We start from the raw sequence: 26,093 nt of genomic DNA on the forward strand, positions 1-26,093 counted from the left end.
AAGAATTTAGGAGAGAAAAAGTAACTTTTCAAAGTTAATACTACAGTTAAATTTATGTTTTTAAAACCCAATGGAGAAAATAAGATAAAATATATATATTTTAATATTATTAATAAAATAATAATTTTACCTTTATTTTTAACCAAAACACTTGATTTATAAATAAATATTTGAATTTTTAAAATTTTGTAAATATATATTTATTTTTCTATTAAAATGTGGGTGGAAAATAGTCCTTTGGCTTTACACTTTTTAAAATTTTATAATTTGATTTAAAAAACCAGGCTGTCACAAAGTCACCATCACACAAAACGATTTTGGTTTGTACTAAAATAATTTTCGTAATTAAAAAAATCATCTTTAAGCTAATTTGTATTAAAAATTAACTATTTTAAAAATTTATTATTAAAACTTAAATCTCAAATTTTATTTATTAATTTTGAATATATATTAGGTGATAAAATAAAATTATATCTTTAATATTAAATTATATAAAATTATTTTAAATATTATTTATAAATAATTAATTTTTTTAATTATTGATTAAACAAGTCAACCATGAGTTGAACAAGAACATCTCTTTCACTAGATTGATTTAGTTTTAAAAATATTAAATTTATATATTTTTAAAAAATAATTTAAATGATAAAAAATAAAATTTTATGTATAAAAAAATATGTGTTTAAGTTTATAAAGATATATTAATAGTAAATTTTTAATTTAAATAATTTATTAAATTTAGAATCTATTTTATTTGATATAATCCAACGAAAGTTATAATAAATTTTGGCTAGAATCAAAAAAAAAAAAAGCATAAACAAAATTATTAGGATGTGTGCTTGATTGGCCTAAATCATTGTTTGCTTGCCTCTTTGCTTTTCAACCGCTATTCTCCCTCCACGTGTCCGACCTTTCACAAAGATTCTTCTCTTGTCCGGTCTCCCTAAAAGACCTAACATTCCCATAGAAGTGTGGCTGTCGATACTATCTAGGAAGGGTAAAAATGTCTTTTCACAATTCCACAACAAATCGTAACGTATTGAAGACTTCGAGGAAATTCAGGTACAGCTAAAAATTTAAAATTTAATTTTCAAAATAATAATAAAAAATAATAAAAGCTGGCCGTAATAATCTCGAAAATCGGTGGCAATTATTGACAAGTCCTTATATAAAGGATCTCGTCTCCTCAAGCCGGAAGGAGAAGAAATTGTTGTTAAACTCAGCCTCCGTATCTCAACAAATCTCTCTCTCTCAATATAAAATTAAACCGCTCCGGCTTTATTGCTTTTAGTTGAAATCCCCTCTTTCTTCTGATATTTTGTTGGGGTTTTTTTTAGTCGCTTCACGGGTTTCTTCTGCGGCTTCTTTTTAATATTGTGAGTTCCTGAAAGTTTTTTGCTTTTGCGTGTTTTTGCCTTTGGTGTGGTTTTTGCTGTTTATGATTTGGCCTGTTAGCGGATTTCATGTAATGGTTTTTTATTTTGGGGGGTTTGTTGGGTTTTTTTCATAGATCTTTGTGTGGGTTTATGTGGTGATGAAAAGAACGGTTTGTGTTTGAGAGAGATTTGTTTTGGTGAATTGTTTTTAACGTTTCTGGACGAAAGATGATAGTTTTTGGACTTTTTGGATGAACGATTCAGTCTTTTCAAATTTCTGAAGATCCAATTGAGCGATTGTATATTTTCGCACGTATTTGTTTCCTATATCTTCCTTTTTATTATGTTTACAAATTTTCTGTTAAATTCTTGTATAAACGTTTTTATTCTGAGTTTTCGATTTTGATGTTTGCTTTCTCTTAGCCGACATGTTTTCATGCGAATCTTTCAAACGTTTCAGTTTTTTAAATCTGAAACTGGGTTATCGAATATTAAGTTTTTGTTCGAAATATATTATTCTTCAATTTATTTTGGGGATCTGATTTAGTTGATTTGTTGTTGCTGTTGTTGTGTAGGTGTTGACTCTTTTTCTGTTCATCATGTTTTTTCGGTTTTATTCTTTTAGAAAAAATATTTTCTTTTTTGTTTTGATGTTATTGACATGGGCTTAACCATTCTGTGGATGTTTTTCAATATATTTACTGTGTTGGATATCGTGCTAATTTATATTGTGATGGTTTACCACAGGAGTTTGAATGAGCTAATGGAAACCAAAGGTGGTAAAAAGAAGTCTAGTAGTAGTAGTAGTAAATCCTTGATTTATGAAGCTCCCCTCGGTTACAGCATTGAAGACGTTAGGCCTCACGGTGGAATCAAGAAATTCAGATCTGCTGCATACTCCAACGTAAGTTTCATCCCATGATTTTGTTCATTCTACACATTTAACATGAAGGGATTGTGAAGTTGACACTATTTCTTGTATTTTCTTTATGCAGTGCGTCCGAAAGCCATCCTGAGATTCCCGAAGTTTTGACATAATCCCATTAGGCTTTTTCATTCTGTGCAATTTAATTTTTTGTTTTTCTCATCAATTCTGCAATTTACAAGGCCTGTTTCTTTTCTGCTTCCCTCGTTCTCTTGTTCTCGCTCTTTCTTTGCAATTGTTGTTCGTTTGCTGCTCTCTGTAAAGGAAGATGGAATTGCCAGTCTCTGCAATTGGATTTGAAGGTTTTGAAAAGAGGCTTGAGGTTTCATTTTTCGAGCCTGGTGTCTTTGCTGATCCTGAAGGTGCCGGTTTCCGCTCATTCTCCAGAGATCAATTGGATGAGATACTGAAATCAGCTGCATGCACTATTGTTTCCTCATTGTCTAATGAGTTTCTTGATTCATATGTGCTTTCGGAATCTAGCCTCTTTGTGTACCCTTACAAAGTTATCATCAAAACTTGTGGTACAACAAAGTTGCTTCTCTCAATCCCTGCCATACTTAAATTGGCTGATTCACTCTCCCTCAAGGTTCAATCTGTGAGGTACACTCGCGGAAGCTTCATATTTCCTGGAGCTCAGCCATTTCCACATCGTAGCTTCTCTGAAGAAGTAGCTGTCCTGGATGGTTACTTCAGCAAGTTTGGTTTGGACAGCACAGCTTATGTGATGGGTAAACCTGATCCTGATAACACCAAGAAATGGCATGTTTACTCTGCTTCTGCTGAAGTGGGGAAACGCTTAGACCCAGTTTACACTCTTGAAATGTGCATGACTAGCTTAGACAAGAAGAGGGCATCTGTCTTCTATAAAACTGAGGCAAGCTCAGCTGCTCTGATGACTGATGATTCTGGTATCAGGAAGATTTTTCCGAAATCTGAGATATGTGATTTTGAGTTTGATCCTTGTGGCTACTCCATGAATAGTATTGAAGGGGATGCTATATCCACCATACATGTCACACCTGAAGATGGTTTCAGTTATGCCAGTTTCGAGTCTGTTGGATATGATTTTGAGGTTGTCAAATTGGTACCCATGCTGGAGAGGGTCCTGGCCTGCTTCGAGCCAGCTGAGTTGTCCATCTCTTTGCATTCTAACATTGTTGGTGAAGAACTTGCAGCAAAGTTCCCTGTGGACTTGAAGGGATATGCTATTGGAGAACAGAGTTTTGAAGTGCTTGGTAATGGTGGCTCGCTGGTCTACTACAGCTTTATCAGAGCTCACGATTCGTCGTCTCCCAGGTCCATTCTGAAATGCTGCTGGAGTGAGGACGAGAAGGACGAGGAAGTTGAAGGGAAATAGTCCCTGATTTGATATTGTTGTCTCTATTTTTCTTTTATTGCTTTCAATAAAATAAAATGATGTTTTCTGGGGTTATGTAGTAATTGTAGGGTTTTAGCAACTTTGCTTGCCAATTGGCGACTGTTTTAGACATTCTGAAAAGGATTTCTGTTCTTAGATTTGCAGACATAGTGCTGTTAAATCATTACCTATCTAAATAAAAGATTTCTGTTGCTTACACTTTTCTGGTTTCTTGATGACCTCCATTGCGGCTGTTTTTATCATGTTCAAAAGTTTTTTCTTAATGTCAAAAGCTGCATGATATACTAGGAAAATTTGAAGTCAAGTTTACCTTGTTAGAGCATACTTTCATCGCCAAAAATGTAACTACGTACTCACTTAAAAGCCTTTACAATAGTATATCAAATGCAAAAGAAAATAGTTTTCAAATAAATAGAGATGACAATTCGGTTTGATATTCAGTGTGAGGATTTTTCAATAGGATTAACAAAAATGATGAGAAGGAAACGACTAAAATTTTTGCAATTGGTGATAATCCTTTCGTATATATTCTTTAAATTCTTAAATATTGAAATTTTGAATTATTATAAATTAGTTATAACATATAAATTTTTCCTGTGAGGATGACACAAGTAAAAAGAGATAACTTGTTCTTGTGAAGAAGGAACAAGATTCTTCATTATTTACACATTGGGAATGAGACAGAAATAGAGATTAAAGTATTTGTTTCCTTTTCCGCTCCGATGCCATCTCCATCAAATTCACTAAATCGTTCTATATGAATAGAATCTTTGAGCGTATTTTTACTTTTTTAAGGAAAAAACTTGTGGTGAGGAGAGCCATCCTTTTTGGTGGGCTCATGTTTACCGCTAACTAAGTCCATCCTGAAATGGTTGACGGAAGAGGGAATAGTAATGCTGAAAAATAAATAAAAGCAAGTCGACCCAGCTACCAATCTTGACCATAAAGAAGGAAGAAAACTTAATTTAGCTAAAAGACAGGAGCGTGTGCTGGAAGAAAAGAACCAGTGGTGGGCCAGAGCTTTCACAGCTTGCAATGGGGTATGAAGAATAAATACCATTCAGCACTTAATGGAAAAACAAAATTCTGAATGACCAACTTCACCAGGAAAGGATAGGTTCTTGTGAATGGTTGATGAGCAATGTTGTTATTGCTTATCTAATTTTGAGTAATTAATTTATATATTATCATATAGTTAAATATTATTTTATTTTTAATTTAAAATAATTTAAAAATTATTGAATTACATAATAATACATTATTTAAATATCCAATTAGATATCTAAAATTGAATGCATACAATTTTATTGACTGTATTTACATATTCAACTTGGTTTGGAAACTCTGCCCAATATTTTGTTGCCGACTGCAGGAAAGTTGTGCAATAAAGTAAAATAAATCCTGCCACTTTACACTTTTTTCTTTGGGGTCAATTTCCTTCCAGCATGTGATATTCTCAATGACTTTTGAGAAGCATATCAGATTTCTGACTCATGGCAGCAAGAAATGGGCATAATATGTGAATCTGGAAATGGCAATCAATAAGAGTTGTGCCAACATCCATGAAGAATCCGAAAATGCGCTCAGAAGTCAGAAGAGCTGTGAATCTTAAATGGCTTGATTATATATTCATTCTCAAAACCAACATACAACTATGCATAAGAGAATCATGGATTCCTCTGCAATAGCACAAAATTTCTAATTCTGATTGTGCAGAGGTTGTACATTTCATGAATAATTAGTATATATTGATACACTTATAATATCTTAACAAACTTAAGCAGCACAAAAAATTGATCAGGGCAGGTCCCTCTGCAGTTGTGCCCTCTGATTCCGACATTGTAATGTTGAGGAAATTGTAAGAGTTGTTTCAAGTCCGATGCCTTGTTGATGATACAGAAAAATTCAGTAAGGTCGAAACTTTCTAGCAGCTCTTAATTGTTGTATTCGCTTTCTGTCCTGCTCAAATTTGCTCTGAAGCATCATAATTTCTGCAAGAAAACAAAGTACCAAAATTTTGCATTATGCATCAATATCAGTGATTCAATAATACAGAGATCAAATCACAATACAAATCATCCAATATATCTTAATTACAAAAATATGAAGAGAAAATCCATAGGCAGTAAGCCACAGCAATTTCATATGTGAATAAAACGGACATGGGCATTTGCAACTTTTATTTTCATGTCCTGGCCAATCAGCTGGGCCACACAACTGGAAAAAGAACTCTAATTATTCCATCCTTCACAGTATATGTGAGATTTTATTCGTAACTTAGACTAAAAGCTAAATTAGCTTGCATCACTGAAACACGTGATTGTGTACATCCCCCTTCCCTGTTCTTTTTCTTTTTGTTTAAAAAGAACATACTTAGGTTTGCTTTACACTTGGTAGTTGGTATTAGGTGTTACAAATGACTCATTTGCTTTTAGACCAAACACCCTCAGCAGTTCAGTTAGCCCAGGAGGGTATGGACCTGAAACTTTTTACTTAAAACCAAGGGTTGAAACCAAAATATATTTCCAAGCAACATGGCTAGCATATAATGCTAGTGGCGATTTGGGGAAAGAAAACGATATAAATTATAAATAAGATTTTGTCATACCATTCCTCTGGGCCTCTCTTCTTTGGAAACGATAGAAATCTAGCCCAACCTCTTTTTTCTTCTTCTTGGCAAGCTTATCCTCCACAGCAGCTTGTGCTACAGAACCCACAGTAGTTCCACTTTCAGAATCTGTGGTTTTTTTCCTTCCTTTATGATGTACAACAACTGTCCATCCCCCCTCTGCAGCAAGAGCTTCTCTTTCTTTTCTTTCCTGCAAGTACCATAACTGAATAAGAAACTATGGGCTAGATGCAGACAACACGCCTGCATGTTTGCTAACCAAAAAAGAAGAATAAAGATCTGGAAAGATAAATGGAAATGTGGAAATGCTTTTTTTAATTACAAAAATAAAAATAGACTTAGTTGATGAATATAGGATTTTACATAAACATTTAATTTTCATGTGCAACAAACCAAAATATGCGCTCATGAAGACATCATATTCAATGTACATGACTGAACATTTGACAAGACAAACAAAAAGCAGATGCTGAAATATGTATGTCAATCAGTTTAACTTCAGATAAACACATTTACCTATGTTCAAAGAAACTTTGCATGCATAATGAAGAAACATAGTTGTCTCCAAAATTTAAGTTTTGATACAAGGGAAAAATTATCAAAAAGTCCTTATTTCTACATGAAAACATGATCCCTTGTCTTTCTTAACATATACAGTTTGCGTGTCAATACAAGACCATCTCAAGGGGAAAGGTACAAGGATTGCAGAGACAAAAAATTTCAAAAAAACTTCCGCTTGAAAGTCAGTGAACAGTCATGATAACTAAACAAAATGGAAAATATACCTGTTCAAGTTTTGCTTCATGAGCAGTAATAAATTCATCAATTCTTTGTTGTAAGACCTTCAAACCTGGTCTACTTTGATGGTATTCTGTAAGCCATTCTGCAGTTTAAGAAGTCACCAGTAAGAAAACTAAATAATAAAGCACACCCATCACATTGTGACACACATCATCATTGGTACTCATTATAAGTGCACATAGTTTTATTGTAAAAGCAAAGCCAAAAATAAATGTTAACCTTTTCCTAAAACAGAACTAAGAACTTTATTACTAAGAACTCAGGAAGGAGAATAGGGGGTTAGAGCAGCTGATATAGTATGACCTCTTGGCTAAGTTAATAGAAAGTGGTACAAATTAATTAAAGCTCTTTCAGGCAACTTGCAAGTCATATATAACTCATGGATGACCGAGCTAACTACTCCAAAACCCCACCAAGAAAACAGATACTGAAAAAATGAGGGATAGATATTGGAGGATTATATACATGCACAAATTGGGTTTAACAGCCACAAATAGAGAGTTTGTTATATATACATATAAGAGAGAAAGGCATAATCAGATGTTATACAAACTCCTAATGGTTTGGACTATTTACCATCTAACACAACATTTTGCCCATCTAACAATCTACGACAGTCAACAAGTTTAGCAGTAGATCACAGGCACTTAAAAAAACAAATAAATATCGCCAGTTCAATGGTTCATACTTTTCATTCCTTTTGAGCTGTCATCATCCCCTGAAGAAATAAAATAAACTTCATTCTGATCAGCTTCTTTACTCTTTTCCATTAAAACTTCATCATTCTTCAATGCATCATGATCCTTCTCCTTCTTCTTAGCTTTCTTAGAGTTACCTACTTCAACCAAAAGAATAAGCCTCAATTAAATTATATTTTGTGTATCAATAACCAGATGATTATTAAAATCCATTTGTTAAAATTTTCAATAGAGAAAAGAGTAGTATCACTTACACCTAACTACATTTACAAATTTCCTTATTTCTTTAGACAGAGTAAGTAAAGGAGAGTAGCAAGCTCCATTTCAAGAAAAAGGCAATTACTCCACCAAATTAAATAATGGATAACAAGATAAGATCACCAAAGGGAATTTGGCACTCTTAATTGAAATCTATCCACCAGGACCACAAGCTGTCCCCAGGCATGCATGCAAGAAGAACAATAGATGGAAGACGGCATAAATAATAATAATAAAAACAATAAAATAACCAGATGACTGGGCTTACTTTCACACACCATTTAATTTATTGATACCATCTTCATCCTCCGCACCAAGCTGACCAAATTTGTAGTTTGAAGCATTGCCACTTTTTGGAATCTTCTTCTTTGTTTTGTACCTCTTTTCCCCTCCAATCTCTTTGACTGAATGATCTGCACAACCAATAGAAGCAGAATAACAATAAGAGAAATATATTTCAAATCTAAGGCAATTCTAATGTAAATTCAAGTAGATTTACTCAATTACAACCTTGCATTTTAACATCAACAGTGTTTCCTTTATCCCTTTTCCTTTTCTTCTTTATAGAAGGTATACTCTTCTCAGTCTCTTCTTCCACTGGATTTATCATTTCTTCTGCAGAAAAAAAAAAAAAAAAACAGAAAAGGCATTTTCTATCAGAGGTGATAAACTTCAAACAGTCAATAATCATACATATGACACCAACAATATCTCACTAGAACAATTATTGAACCACAAAGATAAAAATAAAAAAAGTAGAAGTTTTGTATTAAGTATTACACACGTGGTTTACTATATAATAAACTATCAGGACAGAAAATAAATGTTAATTCTACTTTACCAAACAGTCCTTGCAAATAGTTCAAACAAAACAAAATTTTCCTACTACTCAATTCCTCAATGAAAAATTCCAGAACATCACACAGACTATACTAAAAATTCCGAACAGTCATTGCAAATAGTTGAAACAAGATGAAATTGTCCTACTACACAATTCTTCAATGAAAAATTCCAAAACACTACTCAAATTATGCTGAGACTTTTGAACATTGCATATTAATTGAATTTTCAAGAAAATCAATTGAAAATCCCACATAAATACAACCTATAATTTGTTTTATTAGTGAAAATCTAATTAAACTAATAAGGAAAAAAAAAAAAAAAAGAAGAAGAACAAAGTTACTTACCATGTCCTCTTTAGATTACATGAACTTAATTAGGCTATGTTCCAAACTTCACTTACCATAGATAAATTTCGTTTTTTTTTGGTCATATAATTTTTTTTCCTCTTTCAAATTATAATCTAACATATTTTTCAGTTTTGTCTTTGCTTTTTTCACGGAAGCTAGTAGCCTTTATACAACTAACAATAGAATAATACCAAGCAAAGAAAATAAAAAGGTTCAATTTTTACTTAAAAAGAGTCCAAACACAACAAACCCAGATGGAATTTATTGATTTTTCAACGATAGAATAGACAAGATTAAGTTATAGCCCGTCCAGAAAAATAAATCAATAAGAAAAAAAAAAGAGAAAAACAACTTGCCGTTTTCAGAGAGTTCAAGTTTGCTTTTCTTCTTAGGCTTAACCTTCTTCTGCTTCCTCTCGTTGCTTCCCATGCTTTTACACTGTGAACAGTTGCCGCGAAGAAGTTTTGGAGCAGTTAAGAGCCCTGAGCTAATACGAGAGAGCAAGCAGCTTAGGGCGCCACGCCGACGCCTCTTTTGATGAATCCAACCCGGTCCAATTTTTTCCTTTGACCCGGTTCAAGCTTTTCTCTTCTATTTTTTTTTAAATTACTTGATGATATCAAACTACATAGTGGAGGTTATAATTGTCATGATATATATATTTTTTTATTAACCCCTTGTACACTCAAACTGACTTTGGCCCGGTTATATATTTTCGTCTACTGCTGGACAGTGACAGAGTTCCACATGAACGAAGAATGACGGAGCTCTTTTGAACCGTGAAATATAATATTATGTGATTCGATTCCCTCGAACAATCTCTGCAAATGGCTAACTCAGTCTCTTTAAATACTGACACCAAGTTCATTCAAACCATTTCTGCAATTGTACTCAAGGGTCACTGGGCTAAACTCTTGAAACCCAATATCGTTTCATCTCTCTCTACACCAGCCATTCACAAGGTCCTTCTAGATCTCTCTCTGTACACTAACGCTCCTTCCATCTCGTGGTCATTCTTCAAATGGATTGAATCAACATTGCCCAATTACAAACACTCTTTGCAGTCTTCTTGGATTATGATTCATTTATTAACAAAACATAAATACTTCAAGACTGCACAGAACCTGCTTGAGAAAATTGCTCATAGAGACTTTTTATCCAGTCCGTCGGTTTTGAATGCTTTAGTGAAAGTTCGTGATGACCCAGACGGGAATTCCCATGTTTTGAGTTGGTTGGTGATAATTTATGCTAATAAGAAGATGACTACTGAGGCTGTACAGGTGTTTGACCAAATGAGGGTTCATGGTTTAAGGCCTCATTTGCATGCTTGTACTGTGTTGTTGAGTTCTCTGGTGAAAGATAGGTTGACTGATAAGGTATGGAAAGTGTATAAGAAGATGGTTAAACTTGGAGTTGTTGCTAATATTCATGTGTATAATGTTTTGGTTCATGCTTGTTGCAAGTCAGGTGATGTTGAGAAAATGGAGAAGTTGTTGAGTGAGATGGAATTTAAGTGTGTGAAACCTGATTTGTTTACGTATAATACGTTGATTGCTTTGTATTGTAAAAAGAGTATGCATTATGAGGCTTTGTGTGTTCAAGATAGGATGGAAAGAGAAGGGGTGACTCCGGATATTGTCACGTATAATTCTCTTATTCATGGGTTTTCTAGAGAGGGTAGAATGAGAGAGGCTGTGAGGCTGTTTAGGGATATTAAAGGTGCTACTCCTAACCAGGTCACTTATACTACTTTGATTGATGGTTATTGCAGAGTGAATGATCTTGAAGAAGCTTTGAAACTACAGGAGGAAATGGTGGTTAAGGGATTGTATCCTGGCGTTGTTACTTATAATTCTATTTTGCGCAAGTTGTGTGAAGAAGGTAGGATAAGAGATGCAAACAGACTCTTAAATGAGATGAGTGATAAGAATGTTGAACCAGATAATGTCACATGTAACACTCTTATTAATGCTTATTGTAAGATAGGTGATATGGGGTCTGCATTGAAAGTGAAGAACAAGATGCTTGAGGCTGGATTGAAGCTAGACCAATTTACTTACAAGGCATTGATCCATGGATTCTGCAAGGCTCAGGATATGGACAGTGCTAAGGAACTCTTATTTGGCATGCTTGATGCTGGGTTTGCTCCTAGTTATTGCACCTACAGTTGGCTTGTTGATGGTTATTGCAAAAAGTGCAATGATGGGGCAGTAATTGAACTTCTGGATGAATTTGTGGGAAGAGGTGTTTGTGTTGACATCTCCGTGTATAGAGCACTAATAAGGAGGTTTTGTAAGATAGAAAAGCTTGATTGTGCTCAACATGTATTCAGTCTTATGCAAAAAAATGGTATAGCTGGGGATAGTGTTATTTATATTAGTTTGGCATATGCGTACTGGAGAGCTGGAAAAGCTAATGCCACTTTAGATATGTTAGAGGAAATGTATAGGAGAAGGTTAATGATAACTCTGAAACTTTACAAGTGTTTCAATGCTTCTTATGCTAATGACAACAATATTTTGGGTCTCTTTTGGAATCATGTTGTTGAAAGAGGCCTAATGTCAAAAAATATTGTAAAGGAAATGCAGCAGATGAATTTATACACATGAAGGAAATCTGGGAATGTCAACAAAGTTGGAGTCTTATAATTTCAATGCATTGAAAAGGTGATCAAGCGTGCACAGCCTCTTTGTTACAATAAGTCATTAGTTAGCATGGATTGGAACCAGCAGATGGTGGAATGTTCCAATTGCAGTTCTTTTCTGTCCAAAATCAAGTGATATGCAAGTTCTGATAAGGTGAATTGTAATCTGGCAAATGTGGATTGATTTATAGTTGATATTTGGGGGTCAATATTTAAGAGTATGGATTTTTCAATGGGTCATGGAATCATCTTAACAAGTGATGAGGAACAGGCAGTGAAAAGGTGACTGTATATTGTAAGGTACTGACTGATCCATGGGTTCTGTAAGGTGTGGAAGATGGACAGTGCTAAAGAGCTTGCATTTGACCTGTTTGTGCCAGTTTTCCCAGAGTTGATGGTTGCTGCAACAAATGCAGTGAAGAAGCAGTAATAAACTCTGGCCCAATTAGTTTTAGATAAATATATTTGTTGTGACATCCTCTGGTTCTGAATTGTACACCTTAAAATACTTATAACAGAGTCAGCAATTAGCTATCTCACGATGTTAAAGATAAGACAATAATGGAACTAGAGAAGGCAGCATAGCCTAAAAGGCAAAGCTCCAGGAATGTGGCTGTTTAGCTTTGAACCTTAAACTTCGTTGGAGCCTTGGCCTTCCTGCTTGTATGTACTAGTGTTCTGCAAGATACTTTCCCAGCAATGTCATTGCTGCAATTGGAATCAGATGGAAGTTCAACCTAGTAATTGTCTGGTCTAGACTTGAGAATCTTAGATGTGATTCTCTAATTATTTCTTAAAAATAAATGTTATTCAAAGAAATGGAGAGATTGACATCAGGGGATGGTATTACAGAATATGCTAAGATGTTGAGAGGACTAATTCAGAGTGACGAGTTTTTTTTTATTTTTTAAATTTACCATTGTTCCATTGAAGTGACAGAATATGCCAGAGGGAAGTTTATTTAAGGGAAATTAATTTAAATGGCCTTTCCTTTTTGCATTTTTCAATGAGTTACTGGTGTTGTTTGAGAATATATGCAGCCTGTTATGGACTGGATTCTCTTTAATGAGAGCCTGTTTCATGGAATTTGATTGTCCAGTTCTGAATATGGTTTGATGGGTATAAAGAAGAAGATGATCTTCAGCTTATACAGTAGAAAAGAGTTTCAAACAACTTGAATAATTATTAACTGCTTCATTTCTTCCTTATCTTCTGCTAAATTTATACATATTATGAATTGCCATTAGATATGAAACAATTTGGAGAAAATGTTATTTAAGTCCCATTAAATTTCTTTTTAAGCTGAAAATATCTGTTGACAACTTCAAAATTTATAAATTAATTTTTTAAAATAAAAAATTGTAATTATTATAAAAATTTAAAAGAAGTCTTCAAAAGCCCTGAATTCCATAACTGTCTATGCATTGCATGGAACAGCTCAAAAAACTCCTAGTCAAAAGGATCCCAAGAAGAGAGGTAAATCACACACCTGTCAAGCTTGGTTTCCACAAAGCATTACACATTTCAAGCATAGGACTGGCTCCAGAGCCTATAAATGTTGCCTACTTTCATCACTCCATCATCACCAAGCTTTAAACACTTCATTCATCATCCTCAGCAAAAGCTTTATCTGGGTATTTTACAACTTCCCAAAACAACCCAAAAATGGCAGACAACTCCCAGAAGATGAGCTACCACGCCGGTGAGGCCAAGGGCCAAGCTCAGGAGAAGGCCAGCGGCATGATGGACAGGGCAAACAATGCTGCTCAATCAGCAAAAGAATCAATGCAAGAGGTTCAAATCTTTACTCTTAACTCATCTGCCTGTTTGATTGATGATGTTTCATTGATGTATTTGTTGCATACATTTGCAGGCTGGTAGCCAAATGAAGGCCACCGCACAGGGCGCAGCTGATGCTGTGAAGAATGCCACTGGCATGAACAAATGAAGCTGCAGCTGAAGCTTCAGTTCAAGGGAATAAATTAGAAGCCTGAATGGAAGATAATTTTGTTTAGGCCATAATTATATTAGTCTATAATTAAGTAACAAAGAAGAGAGCTCTAATGGTGTAGTGCTCTGTCTCACTTTCTGTTTTTAGTCAGTGAGTTCCTTCCAGAGAGTATGACTTTTGTTTTGTACTTTGTTTAATGCAATTCTGCAGCTTTTAATATTTCTTGCTTTCTAATATTTTCTTGTTGCCATGAGAAATGGAGTGGTTAAGATTTGCAGATTCAAGGCATGAACATAATTATGGTAACATGTTTTTTTTTTTTTAACTCTAACAGAATTTGAAAGGCCAAAAGACTTATTCCCACCCTGTTTAGTTCACGAACAAAGTTTTACATATTAATTTTAAAAAATTCAAATGCTCATTCATTAATTATTACTGTTTGTAAAATCCATTGAAAATAAATGTTAGATTGTCATTGTACTCAGTAATATTGATAAAATAAAATTTTATCCCTTCCTAAGTTTAGTTATACTTAAAAGTTAAAACAAAAACAATACAATCACCCAATTTTCTTTGATTTTATTTTACTCTCATTTTCTTTTGTTTTCATGGAAAGAAAGAACCAACACTACCAACCCGTAGAAAACTTACCTCTTTTTGTCTAGTCTTCATCCTTTCATTATTTCCTACCCTCTCTACTTCTCTTCATTTTCTTATCATCTTACATTATTTGAAAAAAAAAACAAGAAATGAGAGAAAGTATGAGTCTTAGTTGAGAAAGACTGTGGTGATGATGTTGGCACGCTGGATATGTGTTTTTTTTATTTCAAGAGCCTGAATAATTAAATACAAATAACATCTCACAAATTAATACAACAAATAATTGTTGAAACAAACCGAGTGGTCATATTGTTGCATTGTGGCGACAATTGTTGGTTGTAAGGGTTCTACTTGTGGTGTTGTTGTGATAGAAACATGTAGTTGGATGGTGAAAAAATAAAAAATGACATGATGACTCATTTTTGGTTGTCGACAACAAGTCACAAACCCTAATCATATAGGCCACTAGTATAAGCTAGTAACGTCTGACCACCTCTCTTTTCAACCATCCTTATCAAGTGGCTTTTCTCTCCAATGAAGGAGGAAGGTCGACAACCACTTATCATGGATCAACAACATTGGTTAACAAAAAAACGAAACCCTAACAACATCGAGTCTCTTGCTAAGTCACAATCAAAAACCAAAAAAAAAGATATCCAAATTATCACTGGAGAGAGAGAGCATGCCAACAATAGATTAAACCTTCAACTGGAGACAAAGGAAAAAGGTTGTCAAAGTCTGTAAATCGTGAAAGATAAAGGTAAAAATAAAACATTTTAAAATTTTGTAATAAACTAAAGAGGACAAATATGAAACCCTAGGTAAAATGAGAAGTTAGTTTTATGAATAATACATTTCTTCATTAAGTTTTATGAATATGAAACCCTACTACAAATATGATACTGATGTTAAAGATATTAGCAAAGAATTCGAATCGAGTGGTGTTCTTTTTACTCATGAACTGGGGTTGAAAGTGTTGAATAATCTGGAATCAAGCCCAGACGTGGCTCGGAGGTTTTTTGATTGGGTTTTGAAGAGAGAGACTGTGATATTGAGCTCGAAATCATATAATTTGATGTTAAAAAATTCTGGGTGCCAATGGGCTTATTGACGAGTTTTGGGTTCTGATTGATTCTATGAAGAAAAAGGGTTATGGTGTATCTGGTCATGTGCGTAATAAAATGACTGCAAAGTTTGAGAAAGAGGGTTTAGATAGTGATTTAGAAAAGTTAAAAGGGGTCTTTGCTACAGGGTCGATTGATAATTCAATAGAGAAGATTAGCTCTAGGGTGTGCAAGATTGTCAAAAGTGAGGTTTGGGGTGATGATGTTGAGATGCGGTTACGATACGAGAATTGAATGTTACATTTTCCAGTGATTTGGTTAAATTTGCAGTGGAAAATCTTGGTGATGATCCGATGAAAGCATTGATATATTTCAGATGGGCTGAGGGGAGTGGTTTGGCGAAGCACGATGAGAAGAGTTACAATGCCATGGCAAGAGTTTTGGGGAGGGAGGATTGCATTGATAGGTTCTGGAAGGTTGTTGATGAGCTGAGGAGTAGAGGGTATGAGATGGAGGAGCAGACATATATTAAGGTTTTAGGGAGGCTTTCTAAGAGGAAGATGGTTAAGGATGCCATGGACTTGTATGAGATTGCGATGGCTGGTAAGAATTAGCCTTCTGTACAATGCTGCACGTTTTTATTGCGGAAAATAGTGGTCGGTTAGCAGTTAGATATGGGTCTTTTCTCAAAGTTTGTGAGCATTTTTACAGAAAATGGGAATATGTTGACAGACTCAATGCTCAATGCAGTTTTAAAGGCTTTGACTAGTGTTTGTAGGTTGGGAGAGCAAAAAGATCTTCCAGGCTATGGAAAGAGGTGGGTTTGTAGCTAATGGTACTATGAAAAACAAAATTGTGTTTGGACTTAGCAGTGGTGGTAAAAAGGACGAGGTGAATGAGTTTATGGATCATGTAGAAACTTCTGGGAGTGATTCAGGCCACAAGATGTGGGTGTCTTTGATTGAAGGTTATTGTGTAGCTGGGGATCTTGAAAGGGCATCAGATTGTTTCCAGAAAATGGTTGGAAAAGAGGGTGCCTCTTGCACTGGTCATGCATTTGAATTGTTGGTAAATGCTTATTGCAGGAAGAACAGAGCAACAGATGCTTGCAAGCTTGTGTGTGACCATGTCAATGAAAATCATTTACAGCCTTCACATACAACATACAGAGAATTGATAAAGAAGTTATTGGTTCAGTGCCGGTTTGAAGATGCTTTAAGTCTTGTGGGTTTGATGAAGAGTCATGGTTTCCCACCTTTTGTTGACCCATTTATTGATTATGTATCAAAGTCTGGAACTGGTGATGATGCTATTGCTTTCCTAAAAGTATGACCTCGAAGACGTTTCCTTCTACATCTGTGGTTCTTCGCATGTTTGAAGCCTTTTTCCAGGCCAGAAGGCATGGTGAAGCACAAGATTTCCTGTATAAGTGCCCAGGTTACATCCGCAACCATGCTGATGTTTTAAATCTCTTCTACATCGGCAAATCTGGTGGAGGTTCTGCTGCTGCTGTGGCTGCTTAGGCTTTTGTGTATTTCTTTTTACTTTGTGAGGTTGATGTAGTATGGCATTTATTCAAAATTTTTTGGGTATGAAAATTTAGACACTCCATAGCACATCTGTTTCCTGCTTGGCACATCATCCGCATTTTTTTTTTTAAGTGGCAAAATTTTAAGGTGTTCAAGTTTCATGTTTTATTCTGCTTTTTAGATATTTATCTTACAGTTCCTTTACTCCCATATAGTATCTGAACTCCGCAATGATCTATGAATGACTAAATTGAATCAAGAGCCCAATACTTACAATTTTATTCAATAGTTTAATGGAAGTTAAATTGTCAAATTCATCTGTAATATGGATGTGAAGTTTTTATTTTTTTGTGTAACTGTAATGTTTCCTCAAGTTTTAACTTACATGAACCATCTTTGAAATTTCTATGTTATTGCAAGGTTTATATTCAGCATTTAACTTCTGAGCCTATGTTCTTAAGTGACAATCCCTGACATGTTCTCTTTGTTTAAATTTAGTTAAATAATTTATTTATTTTCTAGATTATGTTGTACTTCATCAGTAGGTTTATTTGGTGCTTTTGATATTGAACCATAATAACATTTGGACGAGGTAAAATGATTGTATTTAACAAGTTGAACTAGTCAACTCAGTTTGTTTGCACCTGCATTAGACATGATAAGGGTTAGATCTTTCCAGGTCAGTTCTAGGGTGACTAGTTTTAATTTATGTTTTTCTTTGACCATATTTCCCCGAAGTGCATTAGAAATGTATTTATACATGTCTGGTGTCTGCTCTATAACCAAAAACTGGTCTTAATCATTAATCGCCTTGAAACCCTTTGGATAGAGTCAGTTACAACTTACAAGGGCACATGGCTGAAAGGTCCTTACAAAATAGAGTATAATATTAGATGGATTGGGACAATGCTGGAACAATTACCATTAGATTATTGTTATTTGGAGAGAGATCGGTATCAACAAGGGCTCAAGGTGGTGGATCATCATAACAATTATTGTTCCTTGTATTCATTTTGTTTTGCTGGTTGTTTTGTTCACTCTTTTGACAGTTTTTGAAGGTCTTCATCTGAGGTTAGGGCCGAATTCAAGCTTTGCTAAGCCCAAACATGAGCTAGTCTGAGTTCAGCTCGAATTCTAAACGACTAGTTCAAGTTTGTGCTCTTTCGAACTGACTGGAGATGTCATTGGAGGTCCCCGGCAGAATGGATAGTGTCACTGGGTGGGATATATAGTCTCTGGCAGGATAAACAATATTGTTAAGGGGAATTTGAGCTGAGCTACCAAACTGAAGCTTTACCTTGAATTTGGCTTAAATTAAATTGAACGCTGAACTGAGCCAAGCAAGCTCGGTTCGAATCTAGCCCCATCTAAGATTGAGTTGTTCTTAGGGATATTTAAGTGGGAGATACTGTCAAATTTATAAGACATTTGGGAGATAGAAACAAAAAGTTTATGGAACCACAGTAGGGAATTGTGTGGTTATTGCAGAACTTTTAGGACCTCATGAATCTTTTTATTTTGGTTTGATGATCTTTGTTGGGTGGTCTTTTCTATTTGCCGTCTACTTGTAGTTAACTTGTGCATATGAATGTGTAATACTTTATCAGTAAGGAAATCCAAACTTACCTTTTCAAATTTGTTGCTTAGATCTACTATCTGCGGAGTAATTGATATAAACATTGTCATCTAAAACTTAAGATTGTACTTTAAACGTTACTCATTCTTTTAATTTTTTAAGAAAATTCCTGGTGTTATTACTAATCAATATAGGAATGTAAATTTTTACCAACCTATTTCTCTGTTACACCAAACTGATCTGAAAATGTGGACTTCCTGGCTACTCAGCATTGTTGACACTAAGCCAGTGTTTAATACGTTGACATGAGATGGTCTATCAGATGATCTAGTTTCCTTTGCAGCAGGATAATTTTCTAAACTCATCAGACTTTATAAATGGGTTTGTGTGAGGCCTAAAAAGCTTTGAGCTTTCTGGTACTATAAGACTTCCACCTTCCTTGGATCTATTCTTGGGTGTGTATCCAAAGCTGGACCAGAATGGATGGGCCTGCAATCATAAAGAGGTTTCAACTTAGTCCTCTGGTCTGCATTTCTTGGAAATATAATCCAAGGTGGAAGAGCACTGGGACATTAATTTTATTGACCAGGTTATATTTGTAACCTTGCTTTTCATTCCGGTTGATGAATAGTAGCTCTGCCACTCTGTTTTGTCTCTATATATATATTTACTAAAACTTGTATAAAAAACTGAGGGTTGTTGCAACATTAACTCTATTTTGATATTTGCCCTCTGCATAGGATGTCTTACATTGTTCAAGTTCCAAGCATTTATTATAAGGCTTGTGTTGTCTCAGTGAAGTACGGCTGTACTGCCCTTGCTTGAAGGACTTCCTAGGCTTCCTTAATGTTTTATTATGTGAGTTTTGTGAGGAAGAAGAAAATTTATTAAGAAAGAAAATTGTTGAGTACCATGTCATCTGGAAGTAGAAAGTGTCTTTACAGTACAATGTTATTTTCACAGTAGGGCAAATGATAGGGAAAAAAAATGCATGTATGTGATGAATTGATAAGTTTTTGTACTTTTCTCCTATTCCAAACATTTTGCTTGAAAAGTGGATCAGTGTGTGTATTCATAGGAAAATTCATCGGTATATGATCTTGGATGTTCTTGTTAAGTAGGTACAGAACTATTCTTTTTACCCATACTTTTAAGTTTTGATTTAACAAATATCAGGCCTGGTATATTACAGTTTTATTCCGGGCTGTTTATGTGGGTACTAATGCCTTTCCTTGCTTTGAAGCTAAGTTATGAATTTGATTAGTTGGAGCAAGTTCTCTGATCTTTTTTAGTTGGGAGTTGGGGGAACAAGATACATGTTTTTAGTGAGTTAACAGTGGAATGACCTATAGAATTTGCTTGTTTAACCAGCAAAGAATCTCCTGGCTGTTATTTGATTGGTTTGTCAAACTATTGGTTGATGATTTGATTGGCTTTCATCTCATTGAATATGTCTTTGAGAAGTCTGTATTGTACTGGTAAACTCATTTGATTAAAAAAACAAAAAAAGTTTTTTTTTTATATGCCAATGAAAGCAAGATGTAACATTCTAATAGATTAGTTTGCCCGTGTATGATATTGTTCATTTTGGACATACATTGATCACAATTTTATTTTCATATTTTATAACTCAAACGTGTTTCAATCATTACAGAACTTATAGATTATTTAAGCAATATTCTGTTATCATCTTCAAGCAACATGCGTTATCTATACGTATTTAACATTTCTCATATATTTTATCAATGTGAGAATTATTCGGAGATCTTACATTCACCTCCTTTATGGGCTCAACATTCTCGTTGAAGTTTACCTTACCATCTTTCAAAATGATATACATAATTGCTCTAATATCATTTATAACATTTTGTCTAATAGTTCAATCAATTGTTAAGATATTATTCATTTTAGACATATAATTCACTACGGTCTTGCTTTTAAGTTTATAAGTCAAACACACCTTCACAATTTAGAAACTCATAAGCTATACATATCCAACTTGTTGAGATTTATCTTACCATTATTTAAGAAGACACATAAAAATTGTTTATAACATTTAGTACAACAATCTGATCTACTGTTAAGATATTATTTATTTTAAACACATTTTATTACGATTTTGTTTTTAAACTTTATAATTCAAAACTCATTTCGAAAATTTAGCAGCTCACAAACTATACATACCAAACACGTTGAGGTTTGTGTCACTATTGTTCAAAAGGACACACAATCACTTTGTCACCATTTCTAACATCTAGTCCAACAACTTGACTTACTAGTAAGATATTATTAACAATAAACATATAATTCGTTATAAATCTGTTTTGGGGCTTTAGAACTCAAAACTCAAAATATGTCTTGACAATCTAAGAATTTATAAGTTATGCATATCCAACATCTCTTTTAAATTTTATCAATACGATATTTGTCTAAGGGTTTACATTTACTCTTCCTCTTATGAGACTCAACATTCTTATTAAAATTTGTCTCATTATTGAAGTGACTTTGATACCATTTATAACATTGATGTGAGATTGCTTAAAGATGTTATATTCACTCTATTACAGAGTTCAACATCTTTATTAAGGTTTGTCCCCCCATCAAAGTGGCTTTGATACTATTTGTTATATTTTGTCTATGTGATATTTGTCTAAAAGTATTACATTCACTCTCACTTAAGAGACTCAATGTCATGTTTAAGTTTGCCCCACTATCTGTCCAGAGAACATACAAAGTGAGTTTGATATCATATGTAACACTTATACTATTTGTTATATCCTAAATAAATAGAGTACTTCATTGTTAAAATATTCGTTTAAGACACAGTTTGTTATGATTTTGTAACCTAAAATAGGTTTTAATAATTTAAGAACTCATAAACTATATAACCAATATTCTATTATTATCCCAAATGATATGAGATATCCATACATATATAACATCTCTCTCATACTTTATCGAGCTGAGATTTGTTAAAGAGTGTTACACAATAAAACCAAATTTGACATGCCATGTTCTGATTTATTTCTTTCTGAATAATTGCGGTGGGGGACCAAAGCTACGTCTAGAGCTTTGTCTTGTCCATACATGCATGGTCCTGATGAAAATTGAATGTAGCATAGATGCTTCTTGGGTGATTGAAACAGTGCAGGCTTTCTGCCTCCAAAAAAGACTAGCATTTCTTCTTTTCATGAAAGCATGTGAATTAGAATTGCAGCTCAGCAAAGGCTTGGTTCTTTTTCCATTGTTCAGAACAGTCTGGTTTAATTGATTGATCAAGGGTTCAATTCATACAATTTTTGCATGTTTGTTAACTCACTATGAAAAATTCTGGCTGCTTTTAGGGTTCTTAGCCTTCCTGGTTGTCTTCAAGAGAATTGTAAAAAATGGTGACACACACTAATCTGTCTGTGCTTGGCCTGGAAAATGATATATCATTGTTTGTTTTAATTTTTTCTTTCTCAAAAACTGTTAATTCTATTATGTTCTTCTCATTGTTATCTCTGTAGCCTCAGCATTTCCCTGATTCTGCATTGGAATGGTATGCAGATGGATTGAATGAGAATGAGACTTGTCGATGAGCAAAACGCGATGAACGCGACAGAACAACTCATGCATATTTGTTATCACTCTCCAGACTGCATTAATTCTCCAAGAAATTTCTCAGGGAAAACAACAAAAGTTGTTGGAGTCTTGTGCTTAACATTTACAACTTGCAGTGATATGTATTTATCTCTCTCTGGAACAAGGGGAAGAAACAGATGACAACTAATGCTGGTACAAGGAGTGGGACAAAAGGGGCATCATGGTGAGATGATTAGTAGCTATATTGCTTTCACACACACAGGGTCACTGTTGAAGTAGTCAGTCAGAGTGGGCAGGGAGGCCTCGAGGGGACCAAAACTAGATTCGACCAAGTAAATATTGTTTATATTGCGAGAAAACTTTCCCACCGAAAAAATAGAGAGGGAGGGAGATTATTGTTTCAAGTGAAAAGGAAGTTGGGGATGGAGCATGGACCAAATAATAATTAAAGTGGGAGTTAAAACATCATCAATTCATACATTATAAGTGAACAAATTCCGGACCCAATTGTCCCCTCAACCAAACTTTGATCAGCCATGGCTGTCTTTCATATTATGAACACTTTAATCACTTCCACTTTCCTGTCAATTAAACCTCGCTTTCACTTTATAAAATTGCAACTCACACCACATTTGTTTTTGGCCAAAAACTTATTTCCACCCGAGGTTTGGTGTACCACCCCCCACCTAAACTCTCATATGTGAAGATTTAAAAATCTAAAAATCTATTATTTTATTAAAAAACTTAATTAGTGTTAAAGGTAAAAATGTTATTTAATAAAAAAAATTAAAAAAACTAAAATTTTATCTCATTTTCTTTAATTTAGAAAACAAATAATTTCCCTTCATTCAAAAGTTTGAAAAGTTTACTTTTCCCCCAAGTGTTTTTTTTTCCTCTTTCATCATATGATTAAATAATTTAAATTGAAGATAAAATAATATTTAATCATATAATAATATTATCTAAATATCCAATTAGGTATTTAAATTGGATGAACATACCATTGTTTTTCTATTTTCTACTAACTAGTAAAAAAAATAATAGGTTAAAGATAAATAATTTAAACCCAGAATGGCCCCTAATGTCTCAAATAAAGAACAAGAAAAGATGGGTATAAAGGGAGGGCCTCCCCACCAACACTAGATGTATAATTTTTTATAAAGTATGCTCTTGTTCAAGTCAAGAAATAGATTAATGTAAATATTCCCTTAAATTGATCAGAAAAGTTTAAAGTAATAAGGGGAATCAAAATTAAGAAACTAAATTTATTCACAAGCCACACAATTTCATTATCACATCTAATCTTTTATGAAAAAAAATATAAAAAATGAATTTGACATTCTTTCACTCTAACAAAAGAAAATCACAAGAGCAAACTAATGGGGCTAAATTTAGTAGCCCTAAATTGACTTAAAGTTGGAATTTGAAAGTGGATTATCAATACTTAAAAAGATATTAAACTATCACTTTTTCCTAATTGAACGAATCAAACCCCTAAATTTTTTTATTAAATAAACCAAAATTTTAAATTTTTTTGTAAAAAGATCCAAACTTTTACTATTTCTTATTAAAAATACTGAAAAACATAATTAAAATTATTTATTTTGTAAATTTAAACCCTTCAATAAGAAAATCTAAAATTTTATTCTTTTAAATAGTAATTTGAGCATTTCAATTGAATAAAATAAAATTTGGTCTCTTTAATATAAAAGATAAGATTATTCAAAATTTCTAAAGGTTATTATCCCATTCAAAAGAGTAATAAGGTGTGTACAAAATAAGACCCACCTTTTTTTCTTTTCTTTTTATCTTTTACTCTCTTTTCACAAAGAGCTAAATAATAATGCTTTTGTGGCCACTTCCCCCTTGCCAAAATCATTTCAAAAAGCATCACCACCATGATCACAATTATAATGAAGAATCGACAAAGATTATTAACATGTTTGAAGCACTTTCAACATTCCCAGTTGAACACAATTCAGACTTCTAATGAACCTTGTGATCATCACCATTTACAGGATTACACGGTGTGGCATGATTAATCTGTTCAGTTGCAATTGATGAAGAGGAAGATGAAGAGACAACCCCACTACCCAGAACCCAGAAAAGAAATGAAGCATACATACAAAAGAGAGTTTGATTTATCAGTGCACACATCTTCATTGCTTTGCATTTGAGTATTCTGGCATGCTTTAACAATTATGTGAACAGCGAAAGATGGTGAAATATGAAAATGGGTTGTGAGTTATGGAGACAAATGAGGGCCTCATGGTGCTTGAATCAAGTTCCAGTGCTCTGTGATGTCTTATTTTTGGTGTGATGTCTTATTTTTGGGTGAAGTACTGCCAATACAACTATCATGTGTCTGCACCTAAACTGGTGACAATATTAATGCAACTTCAACTGCTACATAGTTACATTTCGGCTACGGGCAATGTTACGTATATGTATTTTTGAGTACATAATTTGGTATTCAGAAGATATATTATCATGTAATGAGACATTACAAAAAAAAAAACAATATTTTGTGTATACACAAATGGATACACATATATATTATCATATAATTAGGTGATTTTGAATTAAAAATAAAATAACACTCAATTATATGATGACATACATTAGTGTGTATCTATTTGTATACTCAAAGTAGATATGCATAGCTTTATTATATTCAAAATTACCTAATCATATGATAACACAATATTTGAGTATTTAATTTTATACTCAAAAGTCTGTACACATAGTTTTATTGAGTCACTATAAAATTCACCTCAATCTTCTTACCAAAAGAGATTAGATTTGTTAAGAAAATATATAAGGAGAATGAAGAACTATTTCTGGGTTCTGTTTTGATAGTTCATTCTTCTGCAGATGACACAACACTCTATCCTCCATTATTGATTGGGTGAAAGTGTCTTTTAATTCTGCTACCCCTAGTAGACCCATTGCCATTAGATCATTATACATGAGAATTTTGTGTGTATATATATATGTCCATATGCAGTTTACTGCATTATTCTCATTGCTTGTCCTTACTGAGCATAATATTATAGCTCATATCCATTATTCTTTCCCCTTAATGGAACCTGAAGTGACATGGCTGTATAGATCCAATCAGAACAATCCAATTATTCGCAGCCACGTGTCATAGCCGGAACCTTGAGCAGAGATCTCTTGCCATTACAGTCACACAGCCTTGGCAGGCTATCATTGTTGCATGTTGTAAAGACAAAAAGTAATTCAGACAAATGGAAGGTAAAAATTTAAATCTCTAGGTAAATCTTTGGTGCAAAATCTTAGGCTTATGGTCCTAATTTTAAATAAGAGTGACAAAGATGATAGGAGGAAAGAGACAATTAAATCTAGCTGTTCTCACCGTTTTTGGGCCTTAATCTGTGGACATTTTTGTCATTTTCCTCAATATTAAAGTTGTCTGTTCTTTTCTTGTGTTTGGTCAATTCTTGCTTGCTTTAACTTAGGGTTTATGATTATTCCCACTATGCCCTACTTTTGAGGAGCGAATCCTTTAGAGATTTTACCAAACATATTTTTATTTGGATATTTAAGTTTAATCCAATCCAATCCAAAATAGTGTTCTTAAAAGAATTAATAATTATGAAAATTTTGCCCATAAATCTAAAATGGATTGGATGTATTGGGGTCAAGAGAGACTTGTTTACATGCCTCCTTGAATGTGTTTGAAGTGAAAAAGGAGTGTTATTTCCTTCTCTAAAGTTGTTAGTACTAACCCAAATTTACCTCATTTTCGAAAGTATAAATTTGAAAGATAAATTTTTAAGTAAGAGTTTCATTTTTACAATACGAACCTTTTCAAATGTATTTAAGTAAATATATTTGTTTACACATTATCCATTAATTAGTC

General features: G+C 33.7%; 4 protein-coding genes and 1 pseudogene across 5 annotated transcripts; 4 read left to right on the plus strand and 1 right to left on the minus strand.

The window, feature by feature from the left end:
- Window positions 1–1,194: 1,194 nt before the first annotated feature.
- Window positions 1,195–3,880, plus strand: LOC123197967 (S-adenosylmethionine decarboxylase proenzyme-like). Its single transcript, XM_044612511.1, has 3 exons — window positions 1,195–1,376; window positions 2,124–2,280; window positions 2,372–3,880. Exon 3 carries the CDS (start codon window positions 2,570–2,572, stop codon window positions 3,659–3,661), a length of 1,092 nt encoding a protein of 363 aa, XP_044468446.1. The 5' UTR covers window positions 1,195–1,376; window positions 2,124–2,280; window positions 2,372–2,569; the 3' UTR covers window positions 3,662–3,880.
- A 1,404-nt stretch (window positions 3,881–5,284) lies between these two features.
- On the minus strand, window positions 5,285–9,834 carry LOC123197348 (eukaryotic translation initiation factor 5B-like). Of its 2 annotated transcripts, none has more exons than XM_044611599.1 (7): window positions 9,615–9,834; window positions 8,579–8,683; window positions 8,347–8,481; window positions 7,801–7,950; window positions 7,097–7,194; window positions 6,291–6,501; window positions 5,285–5,673 (listed from the first exon to the last, which is right to left on the minus strand). In XM_044611599.1, the coding sequence occupies exons 1-7, from the start codon at window positions 9,685–9,687 to the stop codon at window positions 5,588–5,590; spliced, it is 858 nt and encodes a 285-aa protein (XP_044467534.1). In that variant the 5' UTR covers window positions 9,688–9,834; the 3' UTR covers window positions 5,285–5,587. The 2 variants fall into 2 exon arrangements, with proteins under 2 accessions (XP_044467534.1, XP_044467535.1); XM_044611600.1 differs by having other exon boundaries at window positions 7,801–7,947; window positions 9,615–9,831.
- A 142-nt stretch (window positions 9,835–9,976) lies between these two features.
- LOC123197577 (pentatricopeptide repeat-containing protein At5g38730-like) lies at window positions 9,977–12,901 on the plus strand. The gene has a single exon (XM_044611896.1). The coding sequence runs from the start codon at window positions 10,086–10,088 to the stop codon at window positions 11,865–11,867; it is 1,782 nt and encodes a 593-aa protein (XP_044467831.1). The 5' UTR covers window positions 9,977–10,085; the 3' UTR covers window positions 11,868–12,901.
- Window positions 12,902–13,366: 465 nt separating this feature from the next.
- LOC123197578 (stress-induced protein KIN2-like) lies at window positions 13,367–14,072 on the plus strand. Its single transcript, XM_044611897.1, has 2 exons — window positions 13,367–13,696; window positions 13,776–14,072. The coding sequence occupies exons 1-2, from the start codon at window positions 13,568–13,570 to the stop codon at window positions 13,848–13,850; spliced, it is 204 nt and encodes a 67-aa protein (XP_044467832.1). The 5' UTR covers window positions 13,367–13,567; the 3' UTR covers window positions 13,851–14,072.
- An 846-nt stretch (window positions 14,073–14,918) lies between these two features.
- LOC123197575 lies at window positions 14,919–17,214 on the plus strand (annotated as a pseudogene).
- The last annotated feature ends 8,879 nt before the right edge of the window (window positions 17,215–26,093 follow it).

This window comes from Mangifera indica, chromosome 15, assembly GCF_011075055.1.
Source record: "Mangifera indica cultivar Alphonso chromosome 15, CATAS_Mindica_2.1, whole genome shotgun sequence".
NCBI classification, from domain to species: Eukaryota; Viridiplantae; Streptophyta; class Magnoliopsida; order Sapindales; family Anacardiaceae; genus Mangifera; species Mangifera indica.

What these genes read in the sequence shown, in the direction of transcription:
- LOC123197348 (XM_044611599.1), bottom strand. Translation starts at nt 9,687, where the DNA reads ATGGGAAGCAACGAGAGGAAGCAGAAGAAGGTTAAGCCTAAGAAGAAA. An exon ending in TGTTGATGTTAAAATGCAAG is followed by an intron (nt 8,482 to 8,578) that starts GTTGTAATTGAG and finishes TTGGTTGTGCAG; the next exon opens with ATCATTCAGTCAAAGAGATT. An exon ending in CAGCTCAAAAGGAATGAAAA is followed by an intron (nt 7,195 to 7,800) that starts GTATGAACCATT and finishes CTTAAACTGCAG; the next exon opens with AATGGCTTACAGAATACCAT.
- LOC123197967 (XM_044612511.1), top strand. Translation starts at nt 2,570, where the DNA reads ATGGAATTGCCAGTCTCTGCAATTGGATTTGAAGGTTTTGAAAAGAGG.
- LOC123197578 (XM_044611897.1), top strand. Translation starts at nt 13,568, where the DNA reads ATGGCAGACAACTCCCAGAAGATGAGCTACCACGCCGGTGAGGCCAAG. An exon ending in CAAAAGAATCAATGCAAGAG is followed by an intron (nt 13,697 to 13,775) that starts GTTCAAATCTTT and finishes ATACATTTGCAG; the next exon opens with GCTGGTAGCCAAATGAAGGC.
- LOC123197577 (XM_044611896.1), top strand. Translation starts at nt 10,086, where the DNA reads ATGGCTAACTCAGTCTCTTTAAATACTGACACCAAGTTCATTCAAACC.